Here is a 15549-nt window from a genome sequence, read left to right on the forward strand (position 1 = left end):
CAGGAGCAGGAGGGTTTGGCATCAAAGCTTACTCCAGGATTCAGGAGCTTGCCTGCCCTGCGGCCCTCAGGAGCCACGCCAGCTCCTCATCTGTGGTCTGGGTGATAACCCTGTCCCCCAGGACTTGGTGGGGCAGGAGGCAGGACAAGAGAACAGTGTAACACAGGCAGAACAGTAGGGCCCCTACACCTGAAACTAATAAAAAAAAAAAATTAGGGCGTTGATCTGTAGTTAGCAAACCCAGATGTCCAGCTCAGGGGGTCCTGGGACCCAGCCCATTCTTCTAGAACAGTCCAATGGGGTGCGGCCTACGTGGTGATCTTGGGCAGAATACCCTCATCTATATAAGATGGGAATAATCACACTGACTTCATAGTGGGATTGTGAAGCTGGGTGCCTACACACAGTAAGTGCCCCACATAAACTCACTATAGTGACAAAGAGTGTGGTAATATCCATTCTGCCATCTAATGATGGAACCCCCACTTTTTGCTGGGTACATGGCTGCCCAAAACAGACTGTATTTCCCAGCTTCTCCTGTAGCTCACTGGGCTCATATGACTGAGTTCTGGCCAATGGGATGGAAGCAGAGGGCTGGGTGGCAGCATCTTCTAAAGATGGCTGCCATGGGCCTTCCACTCACTCCTTTCTCTCCTTCAACGTCCTGCTGGCTGGAATGTGGAAACTTTGGCTGAGGCTCCAGATCCACGAACTGTGAGTGGAAAGCAAGCCTGTGTTGAGAATGGCTGTGCAGCAAGACACAGGAGCCTGGATCTGCCTACCAGTTCCAGATGCCCACCTCTGGACTTCCTTAGGTGAGAAAGAGGCTGCCATCACTTTGAGTTCTCCACCACTCGTGGTCAAGGTAAGGCTCACTAATATGAGCATCACCACAGAGTTCTCTGGCCACACCTGGCAGCTCTGCCTCTGGATCCAGCAATAAGGAGAAGCATGAGTGGCAGGAAGAGCCCAAGCTCAAGTCAGTAGGGCCTGAGGCTCAGCCCTCCCACTCTGTGCAGCCTTAGGCAGTTTGTGCCTGTCTCTGTGCTGCATTTCCATGTATGAACAACAGGAACGCCCTCAGCTTGTCACGCCTGCCTGTTCTGTACCCTTTCCCCGGGTTCTGGCCTCAGTCTGACATCTTCCATGGCCCCCTCCCCAGAGTGAGCTCCTGGGGCAGGACCCACACTTGTTTCTTCCTAGGTGTCCCCAGCATGGGACACACTGCCCACACTTAACAAAGAGAACGAAGGGGGGAGGTAGATGGCCTGTCACTCTTAGCCCTGACATGTGCTGATCTAAGTTCCAAGCCTGACTCTGGTGGCAGGTTGGTGGCACCACAGGAAACTTGGCCAGGCTATGCTGTGTGTATAGCCTCAGTGGGAAGACTCGGATTTTGAATCACAAGTTTTTGAGTCTGAATTTTTGGCTTTGCTACTTAATAGTCCTGCGTCCTTTAAGCACATCATGTGATCTCTGAGTCTCCTATTTTTTTCACTCACCAGGGGCGCAGACACTGTGGACCAGCCTCTCAAAAGTCTGTCACAACTAACTCCCATCCTCTCTCGTGGAGCATGGAAGACAAATTACTGGGTTTGCCCTGTGGCGCAGGGGCTCAGAGGGTAACAGTTCCAACAATGAGATGTAAGATGCACGTTCCTTTCTTCCAGAGTTAAAAGGCAAAACCTCATTAAAAGAATCCCATTTGTCCCTTCCGCTTCCCTCCTGTCTGCAACAAGAACATAAGGCTGGGGCTTGAGCAGTCATCTGGTGACCATGGTAGGATAAGCTTGGGGACAAAGGTCTGCATGCTAAGCATTTGGGAGCAAAGAGGCAGGCAAAGACTAGAGGCAGTCTTGAGCTGCTGTTCCAGCCTTGGAATCTTTGTAATTTAAGTATAATCTCTTCTGCTTAAATCTCGACAGTGGGGTTTTCTGTTATTGCAGCTCAATGCAATGTCACTGACACAGCAGACACCTCTTATTTTGGCCTGACTGGCACTTACTTCCTTTCTTCGGGGAACATCACACTAGTTTTAATTCAGGTAACCAGTCCTCCCTCACTCTCAGCCTGTGGCTCAGGTCGGGCTACCCGATTCCCACTCCTGGAAGGGTGTCACCCAGGCCTGACCAATCAGAGTCATGGGGCTTGGGGTTAGATGGGCACGTGACACCAGCCAGGCCAATGAGCAGCAGCACTGGGACTCTTGATGCCTCTACAGGCCCAGAAGTGAAGCCCTTGTTCACTCTGTGGTGCTGAGCTGAGGAGATGTGACTTGGAGTCGCCGTGGCTGTATCTTTGCCACCTTCTAGGGAAAAGGCAACCTGGGAATGAAGCCAACACAGATGAAAATAGAGGCAAGGGGTAGAAAGAGCCCTGATGACCTCAGGACCTTCAGTAAGCTGGATCTGAAGTGCCCCCTGGGCTTGTCAGTTATTGGAACTAATACACTTTTGTTATTAAGAGGATCCTGGCTAATGCAAAGTGAGGCCAAGAGAGCAGCCCACTCATTAGGCTGCGAAGGAACCCAAGGGTTTTTACCCACGGAGAGCCCCCAGGCCCAGGAGCTGCTCAACCACACTCCTCAATGCATCGGGGTCAGACTTGCATTCCTGCCCATCCGCCAGCCCCACTCACGCCTGCGATCTTCTTCTTGCACTTGGCACAGCTGGGAGCATAGCGCATGTCATAGCAGGGTGGGCAGAAGATGGCACCCTTCTCCTCGAAGAAGCCGCCCTCTTCCAAGACCGTCCCACACTGGCTGCACACAAACTCCTCAGGGTGGTATGCGTGGCCCAGTGCCACCAGGTAGCGGCCCCTGAGGGGGAAGGGAGGGCAAATGAGGTCGGGACTCCTGGCCCGCGCCCAAGGGGGTTTACTGAACACCTATTCTGAAGCCTGGAAGGGAAAGTCCATTCTCCCCATTTCCCAAAAAGGGGAAAAAAACAGGTTTAGGAGGTGACTTACCAAGTCACAGTGAGAATAATGAAGCTGCATTGCTTTGTGACAGGAAATGAGGGAGTGGGACAGGGCAGAAGGTTACACTGGGTGGGCCTGCTGACTCGGGTCTAATTAGCTGAACCCAGGGAACTGGAGCCCTGGGGTGCAGGAGGCCCCAAGTGCCAATGAGCCCTGATGACCAGTGGGTACCTGAGCTGACCCTGGGCCCACCCTGTCCTACCTGCCTGTTCCATCTGCCAAGGTCCCAGATAAATGGGGGTACTCTGCAGAGCTTCAGAGCTGACAGCATTCGAGAGCAGGGCTAGGGCTGAGAACTTGGTAGGCTCCAGAATCTGGTACACCGACTCTGGGGGGGCTGTATGCGTCTGCTGGGCCCCAGGGAGCAGTACAAAGGAGGGGCCTCTGGCCTGTCTGTTCTCAGAACAGAGGCTTAGCAGAGACATACCGAGTGAGCAGCAGGGAGAGAGGCAGAGGGGCTGGGAGGGGCAGGCCCTTCCTTGCCTGAGAGCAGCAAGCCTAGGGGTGCAGCTCTGATGCGTCATTGGCACTTCCTCCATTTCAACGGGGCAACTGCTGATAGAGGCTGAGTGAGGGAAAGGGGGGAGGGGGGAAGTGACGCAGGACTCAGAATCTGAGGACCCAGCCCAGGTCCCTACCCCCATTCCAACTGCAAACTAAATCCCATCCTCCTGTAGCAGCAGCTGAGATGAGTGGGGAGAAAGACGGGGGAGTAGAGGCTGGAAAGACACTAGGACCAGGAGTTAGGACAGGGAAGGCCCGAGTAGGAAAGGAACAGGGCCACCCACCGGATGACCTTGTGGCACTGGTGGCACACAGGAGTCTTGCCATTGCTGCCACCACCCCCTCCTGTGCCCCCTCCAGCAGCCGCCTGCACGATGGAGGTGCGGTTCTGCAGAGGTGTGGGTGTGGCGGGTTGGCTGTGCCGGGTCAACACTGTGCTCGTCTTGTCTGGGGCGTAGCGCTCAGCAAATGCAGGGTCCACAGCCCAGGGTGGGCGGCTGGTGGGGCTGGGGGTGGAAGGGCCTGCCAGGGCCAAGGAAAGTGACTCTAGGAGGGGTGCCCAGGGACCCCAAAGAACAGGGGATAGAGCCCAGGGCAACTTGGAGGGGCCCACCACCCCCACGCCCCTGTGGCTACCCACCCTTCCCCAGGCCCAAACCCACTCTCTCTCACCAGGCCAGGGTTCCTGGGGTGTAGCTGAGGCTGGTACTGGGGCTTCTGTCCTGGGCACCTGGCTGCGAGATCTGCTATTCAAGGCCCTGCACAGCTGCGGTTCCTAATGTGGCCCCACCCCCCAACCTCGGTCCTGCTGGCCCCATGGGAGATGCCTGGGTGAATGAGAACTGCTGGGCTGGACCCAGGTCCCCCTGGGGTAGGAATGGGTAAAACAGCTTCTCCTAGCCAGGTTCCAGCGGGCTGCTCTGTTGTACAGGGCTGGAAGGTGGAACAGGGCTCTTGCTTCTGGGGCAGCTCTTGTGGCCCCTTCATTCCTGAGAGCTCCAGCTCTGATGGCAGGGCCCCCTTTGCCGGGTACCCCCTTCCACTGAGACCCTGATTGACTGGCAGGGCTCACACTGGGTCTGAACCGTCTAACACTCCCACACCCAAAATACAAACCCAGCCCAGAAAGACAGAAGACAGGCAGAGAAAGCCGGGCGGAGAGTGTTTATTTCCATGCCTGAGCCAGCACAGACCTGGCAGACAACAGTACCAGAGGGCAAAGAGGGAAGGCAGTGGCAGACGGAGCCAGGCCCTGTGCCAGGCAGGCAGCCGGGGCCAGGAGAGCAGGAGGCTCAGTCCAGGGGCAGGAAAAGGGTGGGTCAGATAGGCAGAAGCTGCAGGCAGCAGGGATGCCCTGGGCAAGAGGAACAGAGAGAGACAGAGAGGGCAGCCAGCCGGTGAGTGCCAGGCTATGACTGCACGTTGAGCACGTGGGCAGAGCGCTGGTGGTGCCAGTCCCGGAGGCGGGTGTAGCGTGGGCTCTGCAGCTCCAGGACATACTTTTCCCTGAGGGGCAGAGAGAGAAGGAGGAGGAAGTAGAAGGAAGGAGAGATGCAAGGGAGAAAGGGAGGGGAAAAGGAAGGAAAGGGGGAAGGAAGGAAGGAGGAAGGAAGGAAGGAAGGAAGGAAGGAAGGAAGGAAGGAAGGAAGGAAGGAAGGGAGGATAGCTCTGGCTGGGGACCCCCAGGAGCAGACACAGGGTGGTGGTGGAATGGGAAAGGCAGGACATGAGACAGAGGTGCTTGTGCCTATCTTTTACCTTGACTTCTTCAGGTGCTCCTCATCCGGGTCTTGCACTGAGAGGGCAGAGGCAGGCATTGACCAAGAGAAGACAGAGAGCCACCCCAGCCCTGAGCCCTGGCAGAGGGCCCCAGGGTGCCGAGCCGGCTCCAGATGAGCCCATACCCAGGCTGGGGGCCAGGAGAAGAGTCTGCCCTGCCCTGGGCTGCCACTTACTGAACTCCGTGCCTGTGAGGTGGGCGAGAATGCGGAAGGAACGGGACTGGCCTGTCCCCGGCCGCGGCCGCCAGTCCTCCGTGTCCTCCATCAGCCGCTGCTTGCTGGCATCTGGGACCAGCGGTCGGAGCGGCTGTCTGTGGGGAGGATGTGGCTCAGAACCTCATGTTGGGGGCAGGTAGTGGGCGCAGCCCCTCCCTGGAATTGGTACATGGGGGCTATGGTGGTGGGAGAGTAGGGAAGGGCAAGGCTGGGACTCTGCTGGGTAGGTGGGGGGTAGATAAGTGGGAGGGGAGGAGGGCAATCAGGGTGAGAGGGAGCCAGGGTCGGGAGGGGCCACCGCCCAGAGTGCCAACAGGAAGGAAGAGAGGAACAGGCAGAGGAGGGGGCTCACTGACTTGTCAGGGGTCTGCACCTGTGAAGGAAATAGACAGATGGGACAGATAAAGGAACAAAGGGACAGACACAAGGGAAGAAAAAAGATAGCAAGGGGTCAGAGTGGCCGGGGGCAAGGCTGCACTGAGTGTCTAGGGCTCAGTGGGCCCAACACCCCAAACCCAGGCGGCCACTGGTCAGTGCTGTATGGCTCCCAGTCTCCAAAGGGCAGTGCCTGGGCAGGAGCCACACCCGAGGATGGGCCCTGAGCCTGCAGCCAGCTGCCAGGAGTCACTGCCACACGGTGCTGGGCAGCAGGCTGGTATGCAGAGCGGACAGAGCAGCAGCGGGTGGAGGGACAGACTAAGGATGTGGGCGGTGGGTGGTGGGCAGGTGGGACGTACCCATTCTGCTGCGGGGCGCTGTCAGCGGGCAGGGGCGCCCCGAAGGGCCGGGCCGTCTTGTTGAGGGAAGTGCTGGGCGCAAAGGTGTACCGCGGGGGGTCCGCGGTGGGGGCCAGGGCCTGGGCAAAGACAGTTCCGGACATGGTGGGCGGCAGGGTAGTACGGGCAGGTGGTGGCGGGCCTGGGGGGGGCGCCCCCCCAGTGCGGAGAGGACAGGCACTCTAGCCCCGCCCCCACACATCTGGATGAGGCTTGGGGAGAGGGGGCGACTCAGGTTTCAAGGGGCCCATTTGGGAGCGATGAACTCAGCCCATGAATGCGGCTTGTAGCACAGGCCAGCAGAGGCAGCGTGGACAGACAGGCAAACATGCGTGGTGCCAGGACCGTGCGGCAGCCCCCATCCCAACCCCCAGTCCCTGCCCCCTCACCTCTCCCCAGCGCCAGCTTCTGCCCTCTACTCCCAGCCAGGGATGGAGGTACTGAGGCTGTGAATCCAATCCCACCCCACCTGCCCAGATGGCCCCAGCCAGTCGCCTACCTTCTGCGGTTTGCTCTGAGCTGGCTGAGCCCTGGAGAAAAAGGAAGGAATGAGCGGGCCAGGCCTGAGGGTGCTCCACCCGCCGGTGGGTCACAGCCCGCATACCTGCTGAGACCCAGGCTGAGGCGCTCCCCGCAGGCTCGGATCTTGTTCTGCGCTTCGATGTGCGTGAGGCTTCCTGCATTCTCACCATCGATGCTCAGCACCCAGTCGCCCACTGCCACGCCGGCCTGTGCAGCTTTGCCTCCAGGAGTGAGCTGTGGAGAGACGGGACAAGACTGCAGACCAAACTGAAGCCAACAGTAGTCAACCCGCCCAAGCTGCCCACTTCCAGAACCCAGAGGCCTCTTCATTCAACATATCCTGGGCAGCTGCTGGATACCAAAGCGATCCGGGAGGGGTGTGTCTCACCGAAGTTTCACAATCACTGAGCTTAGTTAGTTATTCACCTCCATGAACCCCCCACATTCTAGGCTTCTCAGCTCCGACCACAGCTGCCCCAGGCTGTTCCACCTACCAGACATGCCCTCTGGTTTCAGCATGTGGCCAGCTCCTTCCTGACAGCCCTGGGTATTCTCACTGACCTCTTAACACCCCCAGCAACCCTGTCCTGGGGCCACCTGCAGGGATCTGCCAGAACAGGCCCCCGTCACCTCCAGTTCTCAGTGATCAACGCCTGTCTAAAGGGGGCCGGCGCATGGTGTCAGCTGGGGCTTCTTGGCTGGAAATGAATGTCATCCCAAGCCTTCAATTGCCACGTCACCCATTCTTCCAATCCTTCAGGCTCTGCTTGGGGATCCCTGGCTACTGGGGCAAATGAGGGGCAATAATAGTAGGCTGGAAGGAATGATCTCCACCAGCGTGAGCTAGGACCATCAAGGATGACTTCTGGAAAGTGCTGGGCCTTGGTGAAGAGAATGGCACGTGCTGCCCCGGAGGTGAGACAGTCCATTTATAAAGGCCTGAAGGCAGGGAGAGGAACCAAGATTGGGCCTTGAGGTTGGAGGGGCCATTAGCAGGTTGAAGGCCTGGGGTGGGGTTATTTCCCAGGTCCCTGATAGAAGTGACCTCGACAAACCCCACTGGGCTCTGCAAGATGGAGTGGTGCTGCTGTTCATGGCTCTAAGCTCCCAGGGCTACCCAGCCATTTGACATGAGGGCTTTCTGTGGGGAAGTGATAGAAGAGAGATTCATACTTCACAGCCGGGCGAGGGGGAATGGCAAAGTGGGGGTACAGGCTACCCACAGGCCCAGGAGGCTCCCCAGGTGGGCCCATGCACAGAGGGACCAGATCCGAGAATGACAGCACTAGGGCAAGAAAGAAGAGATGGGTTTGATGGCTCTATTTCATGCTTGAGAGGTAAGAAGTATAAGACATTCTTCACCTGCTAAACAGTAAGAATTGATGGAGCACCTAGTGTTGCCACATACTGCCACTGAATTCTCCAACAACCTTGTGGAGTAGCCTGGGATTATACCCATTTGACACATGGGAAAACAGAGAGGTTAAGTAACTTGTCTCAAGTTGCCCAGCTGACAAGAGGTAGGGCCAGACCACCTGTGCTGAGGGGCCCAACTCAGAGGTTGGCCTACCTGGAAAGACTCCCTGACCCCCTGGTTGGGTTTGGAGCCTGGATCCCCTATCTCACCTTTAGTTTAATCTAACCCCTTATAATGGACATGAGGAAGTGACGCCCTTGAAGGGAAGTGAATTACTCAAGGTCATAGTGAGTCAGTAGAAGGGAAACCTGGTTCAGCCACTCCCTACCCACAGGCTGGCTCTTGGGAGGTGGGGGCTAAGACTGAGGTGAGGGTCTTGGATTGGGCAGGAGCAGCTGGCTCCCAGAGGGGGTGGAGAGTAGGAACTACTTCCTCCCCAAGAGTGGGAATGAGGAGGATAGGAAGCACATGAGGGGTAGGGAGTGGTCAGAGCGGTGGAGAGAAAAGCAGGAGAACTAGAATAGTAGGAAGGGATGGTGACTGGAGAGAGAAGCAAGGAGGCCAGAGAGACCAGAGGGGGGAAAAGCCAGGGGGCTGGACACTGCATGAGGTGGGGGGTGAGTCAGCCTGAGGGCTCCACTGAGCAGCCCAACCCCCCAGTCCCAGACGTTACCTCATCTCCCAGGCCTGGGCCCACAGCCAGCCCTAGTCCCTCCCTCCATGCTGGGGTCAGGGGAGAGGGAGAGAACCGCCCCAGCTCATAAAAGACCACCCCACCCACCCACCCACTAGGGCCCAGGTCCAACTCCAGGGCTGAGCTCAGATGGTGGTCCCACCCACATGCTACGGCTGCTGACAAGGGAGACAAGAGTGCCCCCAACAGGCCATATCTGAAAATACATCCCCCAGACCACTACATTGCCCATCCCGTTCAAGGAAGAAACTGAGGCTCAGACGCCAGCCAAGTCCTACAGCTCCCCAACCACACTAGCCAGCCCTTTCCCAGGGAGGGGGATATAGGATAGGTTTTCAGGGCTGCAAGGCTTGAGGATTGTATAGGGGTGTGTGTGTGTGTGTACGTATTAGGGGGACCACTGCCCTTAACTACCCTGCTGACCGGGCAGTTTCCAGGGGAACCCCTCGGAAAAGTCCCTGGGAAAAACGGTAACCAACTCCCTGCCCTGGCCACCAAACCCAACTCCCACAGACCTACGCCTTGGGGCACCTTTAAGGCTGGGCAGTGCCTGGACAACCTTCTGGCCCCCTCTGGGGTGTGCTTGCCCTGGGCTTCCTGCCAACAGCTGCCTGCCCACCAGATGCCTGGGTGGGCTTCTCTGGTCAGGCGGATGTGGGGGCAGGAAGTCCCCACCCGCTCCTAACTCCCAGACTAGTCAGACTCCAGCCCAAGGGCTGGCCTCACTGTGCCTAGGTAGGCAGTTTGTTCTCTGTGCTCTACAATTGGAGCCACGGACTGGTGGTCACCAGCTGAGGCATCCACTGATGGGCTTCAGGGGTCCAGGCCGAGGCAAGCCTTTTTGGGCTCTGCAGACTACAGCCACCAGTTGGCCATCCCAGTGTGGGGCTGCATTCTTTGGCTTATAAGGCAATCCCCCTGCCTCAGGGAGGAGCCAGCCCCCAGCTCCGCCCCCACCAGGGCAGGCTCTCAGGAGCTGGTCAGAGCCCTAGACCTCATTCCACACCCACTAGGAGTCAAAGGTCACTGCATCCAGTATGGGACCAGTGGGTGGGGATGGAGGTCCTTACATAGGCTGGAAGACCCACCCCCGAGTCCTTCCCACAAAACTGCAGCTATCCCAGTGCATTAATTCCAATTCCTGCTTGACCATGGACTCTCAGAAAGAGCCCTTCCATCTCTCAGCCCTGAGTTCTCTCATATGGAAAACCACGATAATAATGGCTATTTCCTGGGTGGCAAAGAGGTTGAAGTGAGATCCTGCAGTCAGAGTGCCCTGCCTGGAGCCTGGCTCCAAGTATTGCTCCCTCAAGCTGCTTAGACATTTCCTAGAGACCTCAGGCTCCTCTCCTGCAGAAAGGGCGCCCCTGGGGCCTCAGAGGTGGCCCCAGGAGCTTCCTGGAATGGCATCAGATACAGCGCAGTGCTGGGGAAATGTGGGGGCTCCTCTTCCAGTAACCCAGTTGGGAGTCTTCATGGTAGATGCCCCCCCCCCACCTCTGGACCCGGATACCTCCTGGCCTATTGGCCCTGGTTCGCTCCAGCATCCCTCCCACACTCCCCATACACACTTGAGCACCCAAAGACTCCTGACGGTGACTCTCCCCCAACCTAGGCTTACCCGGGAGATGGAGAGGGGCACATTGAAGTCCTTGCCTCCCTGAAGCCGAAAGCCCCAGGGTGCTGGCCCCTCGAGCACCACCTTGAAGGAATCCATGGTGCCTTCTCCTGAGAGGAGAGAAAGGTGAGTGGCTGGTATGGTGGGTACACAAGCACGTGCAGCTTCATACACCAGCCTTGGACTGATGCCAGGCAGGCAGGGCAGATGCTGAGCACACCCAGGGCACAGGTAGTCAGGCTCCTCTCCTTGTCAGGTCTGGCTGGGCTGTTGGCTGGCAGGTCTCACTTTGGAAAGAAAGGAGCAACCCCCCTCCTCCAGGGACTGTTGAGGGTGAGCAGACCCCGCATCTAGCTTTTAGGTTCTTTTCATCCAGGAGTGGGCGGCAGAGCTAATGTGGCAGGGCCTCCCCCCAAGCCAGCCTGGAGTTTCGTTCGGTGGGGTGAGTCAGGGGCCAGCGCTCCTCTCCCCCGCCCCCAGGTCCCAGCAGGCAGGCCGCGGCTGGAGCCTGCTCGGACTATATAAGGCGTGTAAGCTGACACTGTGCAGAGATCCAGCCGAGGGAGCACCCGGGGGCTCGGGACTCCGGGGGGAGGGGGAGGGAGGGAGGGGGCTGGAGCGGGTCCTAGCCATTCCGGGACCAGTCGAGCCAGGGCGGAACCCCTGGGCGCTGGGGGTTGGGGGCGGGCAGGGGTGCGGCCCCTGCGGAAATCGGTGGGGGTTGGGACCCCAAAGCATGACCAGGAAGGAGATGCATCCTGGGGCTCAGTGGGAGTGGTGCCTCCCACACAGGCCTGCCACATCCAGACGTGACTCAGTTTCCCCCGGTTCCCCTGCCTGGGCCCCACGTATTGGCCAAGTCCCGGGGGCAGGAAGCAGGGCAGGCGCCAATCCGCCCCGCCGCAGCCGGCTTCGCCGCAGGAAGGCGGAGGCGGAGGCGGGGTCGAAGGCAGGGGCCCGCGCCCGCGGGAGGAAGCTCAGTGCTGGCCACGACCCCTAAAGTCCTCTATGCTCCCTAGCAGCCCCCTCCCTGGCCCAGCCCAAAACTCCCGCGCGGTCGCCGGTACCTGCTCTGCCCCTCCGGGGCGCTGCTCCGCAGCGGGCTCAAAGGAACCGCGTTGGGACTGGCCGAGGTGTTCTGACCCCGCCCCCGCGTCCGCCGTCCGCTTTGAGACCGCGGAAGGGGGCGGCACCCGAGGCCACGCCCCATCAAAGTCACGCCCCCGATTGGCCTCTTCGGCGGTGGGAAGCTCCACCCAATCCTTCCTCCCCGCCCAATCACGAAGTCCCATCTCGCTTCGAGCTGGAAAACACAGCCCGCCAGGGTCCCCTCGCTGGAGCGGGGTCTGGATGGGGGTCTGGGCGGGGTCTGGGTGGGGTCTGGGCGGGGCCTGGGCTTCTCGACGCCGCTCGCCCAGCCCTTTGCGCCTCCTATTGGTCGACTGAAATGAAAGCCGCCTTTGGAAACAGTCGTCTCTGAAACTTAATTTCCTCCTCGGAAAAATGGGACGATAATGCTCGTCTCACAGGGCCGCCGTGAAGACAAGCATTGTTTGGAGTAAGGCTCAGCCATCGGCGGCTGAGGGAATTGGTGGGGGGCACACATTGAGTTGGTGTCAGTTGAAGGGGGAACAGGGAAATTTGAAGCTATGTTTGCACAGCACTGAAAGCAGAAAGCAATGGCAGGAGTGGACGGAAGTCAGTGGAGGGGCCCCTTGGCTGGGCCCTGAGCCTGTCCTGTGACCCAGCCCTCTGACCCTGGTCGGTCAGCACGGCCCAGGGTTGGCCCCACACTGTCGAGGTGGGCTGTGTCCTGGTACTCCGCTCCAAAGCGGGCAGCGCCTCCAGTGGGGGTGTCAGAGTCCCCACTTTTCTCCTCCGTCCCTGCTCAACCTGGGCAGCCAGCGTAGGCGGAGAGGAGGAAATTGAGCAGGGGGGCCTGGAGTGTGCGGGTGAGTGAACTCAGCTCCTTCTAGGACATGGCCGCTGCAGTTCTCCCCCTTCCGCCATCATCTCATTTCCCCCCCCTCTTGTGCATCATTCCCCTCACTACACAAACTGCTGCAAGAGTCTCGTGTTTAAAGAAATCCTCTCTTGACCGCACGTCCTTCTCCAGCTATGGCTCTTTTATTTTACTCCCCTTGAGAGTGAAATTCCTCGAAGGAATTCTGTCATGCTGTCTCGACTTGCTGCTCTCCTCCTGTTCTCTCTTGAACCCACTCCAGTCGGGCTCTTGTCCTCCCCACTTCAATTCTCTGAATTAATTCCCTTTTCTCAAGGTCTCCAAAGACCTCTGAGTTGTCAAATCCGTGGTGCTTCTTCAGCTTTCCTCTGACTCTATTTTGGAGTAGTACTGGCCCAGGTGCACTCCAACTTTCCCCAGCCTCCTCCCTCCTCCATTGATGCTGTTTCTCCACCACCTTGGGAGGTCGCCATCTGTCCCCCAGCCTGGCCATCAGATCTTTCCGCTCTACACTTCCTCTCTGAGACCCCCTCCTGTCCTGTGGCTTTCAATAAAACCCATATGCCAAGGACACCAAGTTATGTGTGTAGCCCTGACCTCCCCGCAAGATCGCCAGGCTCTAATAACCAACCACCTGTCCAACCTTTCTACTTGATGTCTACTAGATATCGCAAATCATTATGTCCCAATTTAAACTTGTGATTTTCCCACCTCCCTAGCTCCTTCCTCACTTCAGTAAATGGCACCACTGTTCATCCACCTGGTCCAGTTACCCTTCCTTTCTTTCTCTGTCATACTCCAAATTCTGCAAATTCCTCCTTCAGAATATGTTCCACATCTGGTCAATACTGCCACCATTGTTGCTGCCACCCGTCTCGTGCCTAGACCCCTTAGCAGTCTTCTAACACATCTCCTTGCTTCTGTCCTTACCCACTCCAGAATCTTCTCCTTGCAGCAGCCAAAATGATATTTTTAAAGCAAAAATTGTACCACATCACCCTTGGCTTTTAGCATTCCGGTGGGCTCATGTTGCACATAAAATTAAAGTCCTTAAAATGTACATGGCACTAATAAACTGGTTCCACCTCCCACCTGTCTCCTCCTCAGTCACTCTACTCCAGTCCCTCTGGCCTCCTCACTGCTCCTCCAACACATGAAGCATATTCCTGCCTCAGGGCCTTTGCACTTGCGGCTCCTTCTGCCTAAGACATTTCACCCCAGTTGTCTATACAACAGGCTCTCTCACTTTGTTCAGGTATCTGATGAGATGTTGCCTCTGAGGAGCCTTCCCTGATTCATACTATCTAAAACAGCAGCCCGTTGACACCTCACCTACATCACGCACTAGTCCCTATCCTGCTTTATTTTTCCCGAGGGCACTTACTACCATCTGACATTATATTAAGTGTTTGTTTCTTCATTGCCCTTTGTCCCCATTAGAATGTCAGTCCCATGAGAGCACGGGCTTGTCTGTCTTGTCCATCGTTTCCCCAGTGCCTGCACACAGTGTCCCTGCTGTGAAGGAAAAAATTGACAGAGTGAGACAGAAATTGAGCAAAGGAAGAAGGGTCAGCTGGGGGGTCCTGGCAGTCCTCTAGCAGAAAGGACCCCAGGATCTGGTTCCTTGGGACTGTGCAAGGCTCAGACCTGGAAGGCCACCAGATCTCCCCTCATAGGCAGCCCCTGGGTAGGGAAAGGCACTGGGCTAGGACACACTGCCCCCTGGTGGCCAGGACACTTGCAGCTGCAGGCCAACGACCCTAAAATCCCAGAGATCTGTTTCCAAAGACTTTCGCTTCCAGTGTGGTGGGAAGCTCACAGCCCCTGCCCTGAAACAAAGAGGCTTTGATTTGTAATAAAGGGAAGCACACCAGATTGGGTACTCAGAGTCCTGGGTCCTTTCTGGCTATGTCCCTGACACTCTCTGTAACCTACAGTGTGAACTGGGATTTGCTGAGCTGGCAAGGGCTGGATTGCCACCATGTGGTGGAGGGGTCCCTGCGGCAGACACTTGACTGGAGCCTCCTTGTCTCAGCTTGCTCTACGGCAGGCAGCCAGATGGCTCACGAGAAGACGTTACCATCACAAGGAATTTTCCTAAGTGGAGCCAAAATCTGCCTCCCCATGGCTGCAACATCCTTTCAGGCTTTGCCCTCTGTGGCCACAGACACCCTGGGACAGCGCTGCACGCAGCTCCTTTCCCCCAGCCTCCCTTCACATGACATTTGGAGGTGAATCTTAGACACCCAGAATCTTGAACAGCTGCACACTTAAATCCAGAGCTCGTTGGAGAGGTCTGCACTGAAGGTACGCCCCGTCTGGGAGACATGGAGACAGGATTGGCTCACTTAGGGCTGTTGTTCTGAAGTCTGGCTGCACTCTGCAATCACCTGGAGAATTGAAGAAATGGCTGGACTGAAGCCCTAGCCCCTGGGTGTGGGCCCAGGCGTGGGCATCTTTTAAAGGCTCCCAGGTGATTCCGTGCAGCCAGGACTGAGTCACACTGTGTTAGAGGCCAGAGCCCTGGGCAGAGCTGGAGCAGAGGAGGAGGGAAACAAGTGAAGGAGGGGTGTCAAGTGCTGCTGAGAAGTGGGGCAAGTCCTGGTCCCAAAGGGAGTCCAGCAGCTTTTGTTTTGGGGAACAAGGAGGTTGGTGACCCTGATAAAAGCAATGTAATAGTGTAGTAGTGTAGTGGGCACCACGGGGAGACGAGTCGGAAGGAAGAATGGAGGAAAGTGGAAATGAGAGTAATCAACAACTCTTTTGAGGACTTTCTCTGTGAAGAGGAACAGAGAAGTGGGGAGGTGCTGAAGGAGAATTTGAGGTCAAGGGAAGTTTTCTTTTAAAGATGTGAAATTATAGAGTATGTTGGCGAGGCTGGAAATGATGATGATGGAATTAATGGGTTGAGGAGAGAGGAGACAACTCAGTTTGTGGAGCTGTGAGGAGGGGAGAAGAGCTGGGGTCAGAGCACGAACGTCTTGGGAACAGACACTTCTTCCAACATAGGTCAGGAAGATGGTGCAGGTGCACTTGTAGGTGGTAGGAGGTGGAGGCTGTTCACTTCTGTGGGCCACTA

General features: G+C 57.3%; 1 protein-coding gene across 7 annotated transcripts; it reads right to left on the reverse strand.

The window, feature by feature from the left end:
- Nucleotides 1-2445: 2445 nt before the first annotated feature.
- Nucleotides 2446-11697, reverse strand: LOC308495640 (PDZ and LIM domain protein 7). 7 transcript variants are annotated; one of them, XM_081080605.1, is made up of 10 exons: nucleotides 11575-11697; nucleotides 10511-10617; nucleotides 6861-7012; nucleotides 6756-6786; nucleotides 5837-5853; nucleotides 5439-5575; nucleotides 5242-5278; nucleotides 4156-4217; nucleotides 3768-4005; nucleotides 2446-2818 (listed from the first exon to the last, which is right to left on the reverse strand). In XM_081080605.1, exons 2-10 carry the CDS (start codon nucleotides 10604-10606, stop codon nucleotides 2599-2601), a joined length of 990 nt encoding a protein of 329 aa, XP_080936731.1. In that variant the 5' UTR covers nucleotides 10607-10617; nucleotides 11575-11697; the 3' UTR covers nucleotides 2446-2598. The 7 variants fall into 7 exon arrangements, with proteins under 7 accessions (XP_080936731.1, XP_080936730.1, XP_080936733.1 ...); XM_081080604.1 differs by lacking the exon at nucleotides 5837-5853 and adding an exon at nucleotides 6218-6336; XM_081080606.1 differs by lacking the exons at nucleotides 2446-2818; nucleotides 5837-5853 and adding exons at nucleotides 3462-3544; nucleotides 6218-6336.
- Between the last annotated feature and the right edge of the window lie 3852 nt (nucleotides 11698-15549).

This window comes from Rhinolophus hipposideros (genome assembly GCF_964194185.1).
Source record: "Rhinolophus hipposideros genome assembly, contig: HAP1_SCAFFOLD_383, whole genome shotgun sequence".
In the NCBI taxonomy this organism is placed as follows: Eukaryota; Metazoa; Chordata; class Mammalia; order Chiroptera; family Rhinolophidae; genus Rhinolophus; species Rhinolophus hipposideros.

Bases quoted from the DNA above. Each gene is read 5' to 3' on its own strand.
- LOC308495640 (XM_081080604.1), bottom strand. From the start codon at position 10,606: ATGGATTCCTTCAAGGTGGTGCTCGAGGGGCCAGCACCCTGGGGCTTT. The intron at 7,013-10,510 runs GTAAGCCTAGGT...GTCTCTCCACAG, and splicing joins TGCCCCTCTCCATCTCCCGG to CTCACTCCTGGAGGCAAAGC. The intron at 5,576-6,217 runs GTACGTCCCACC...TCCTCCCCACAG, and splicing joins AGCGCCCCGCAGCAGAATGG to ACAGCCGCTCCGACCGCTGG.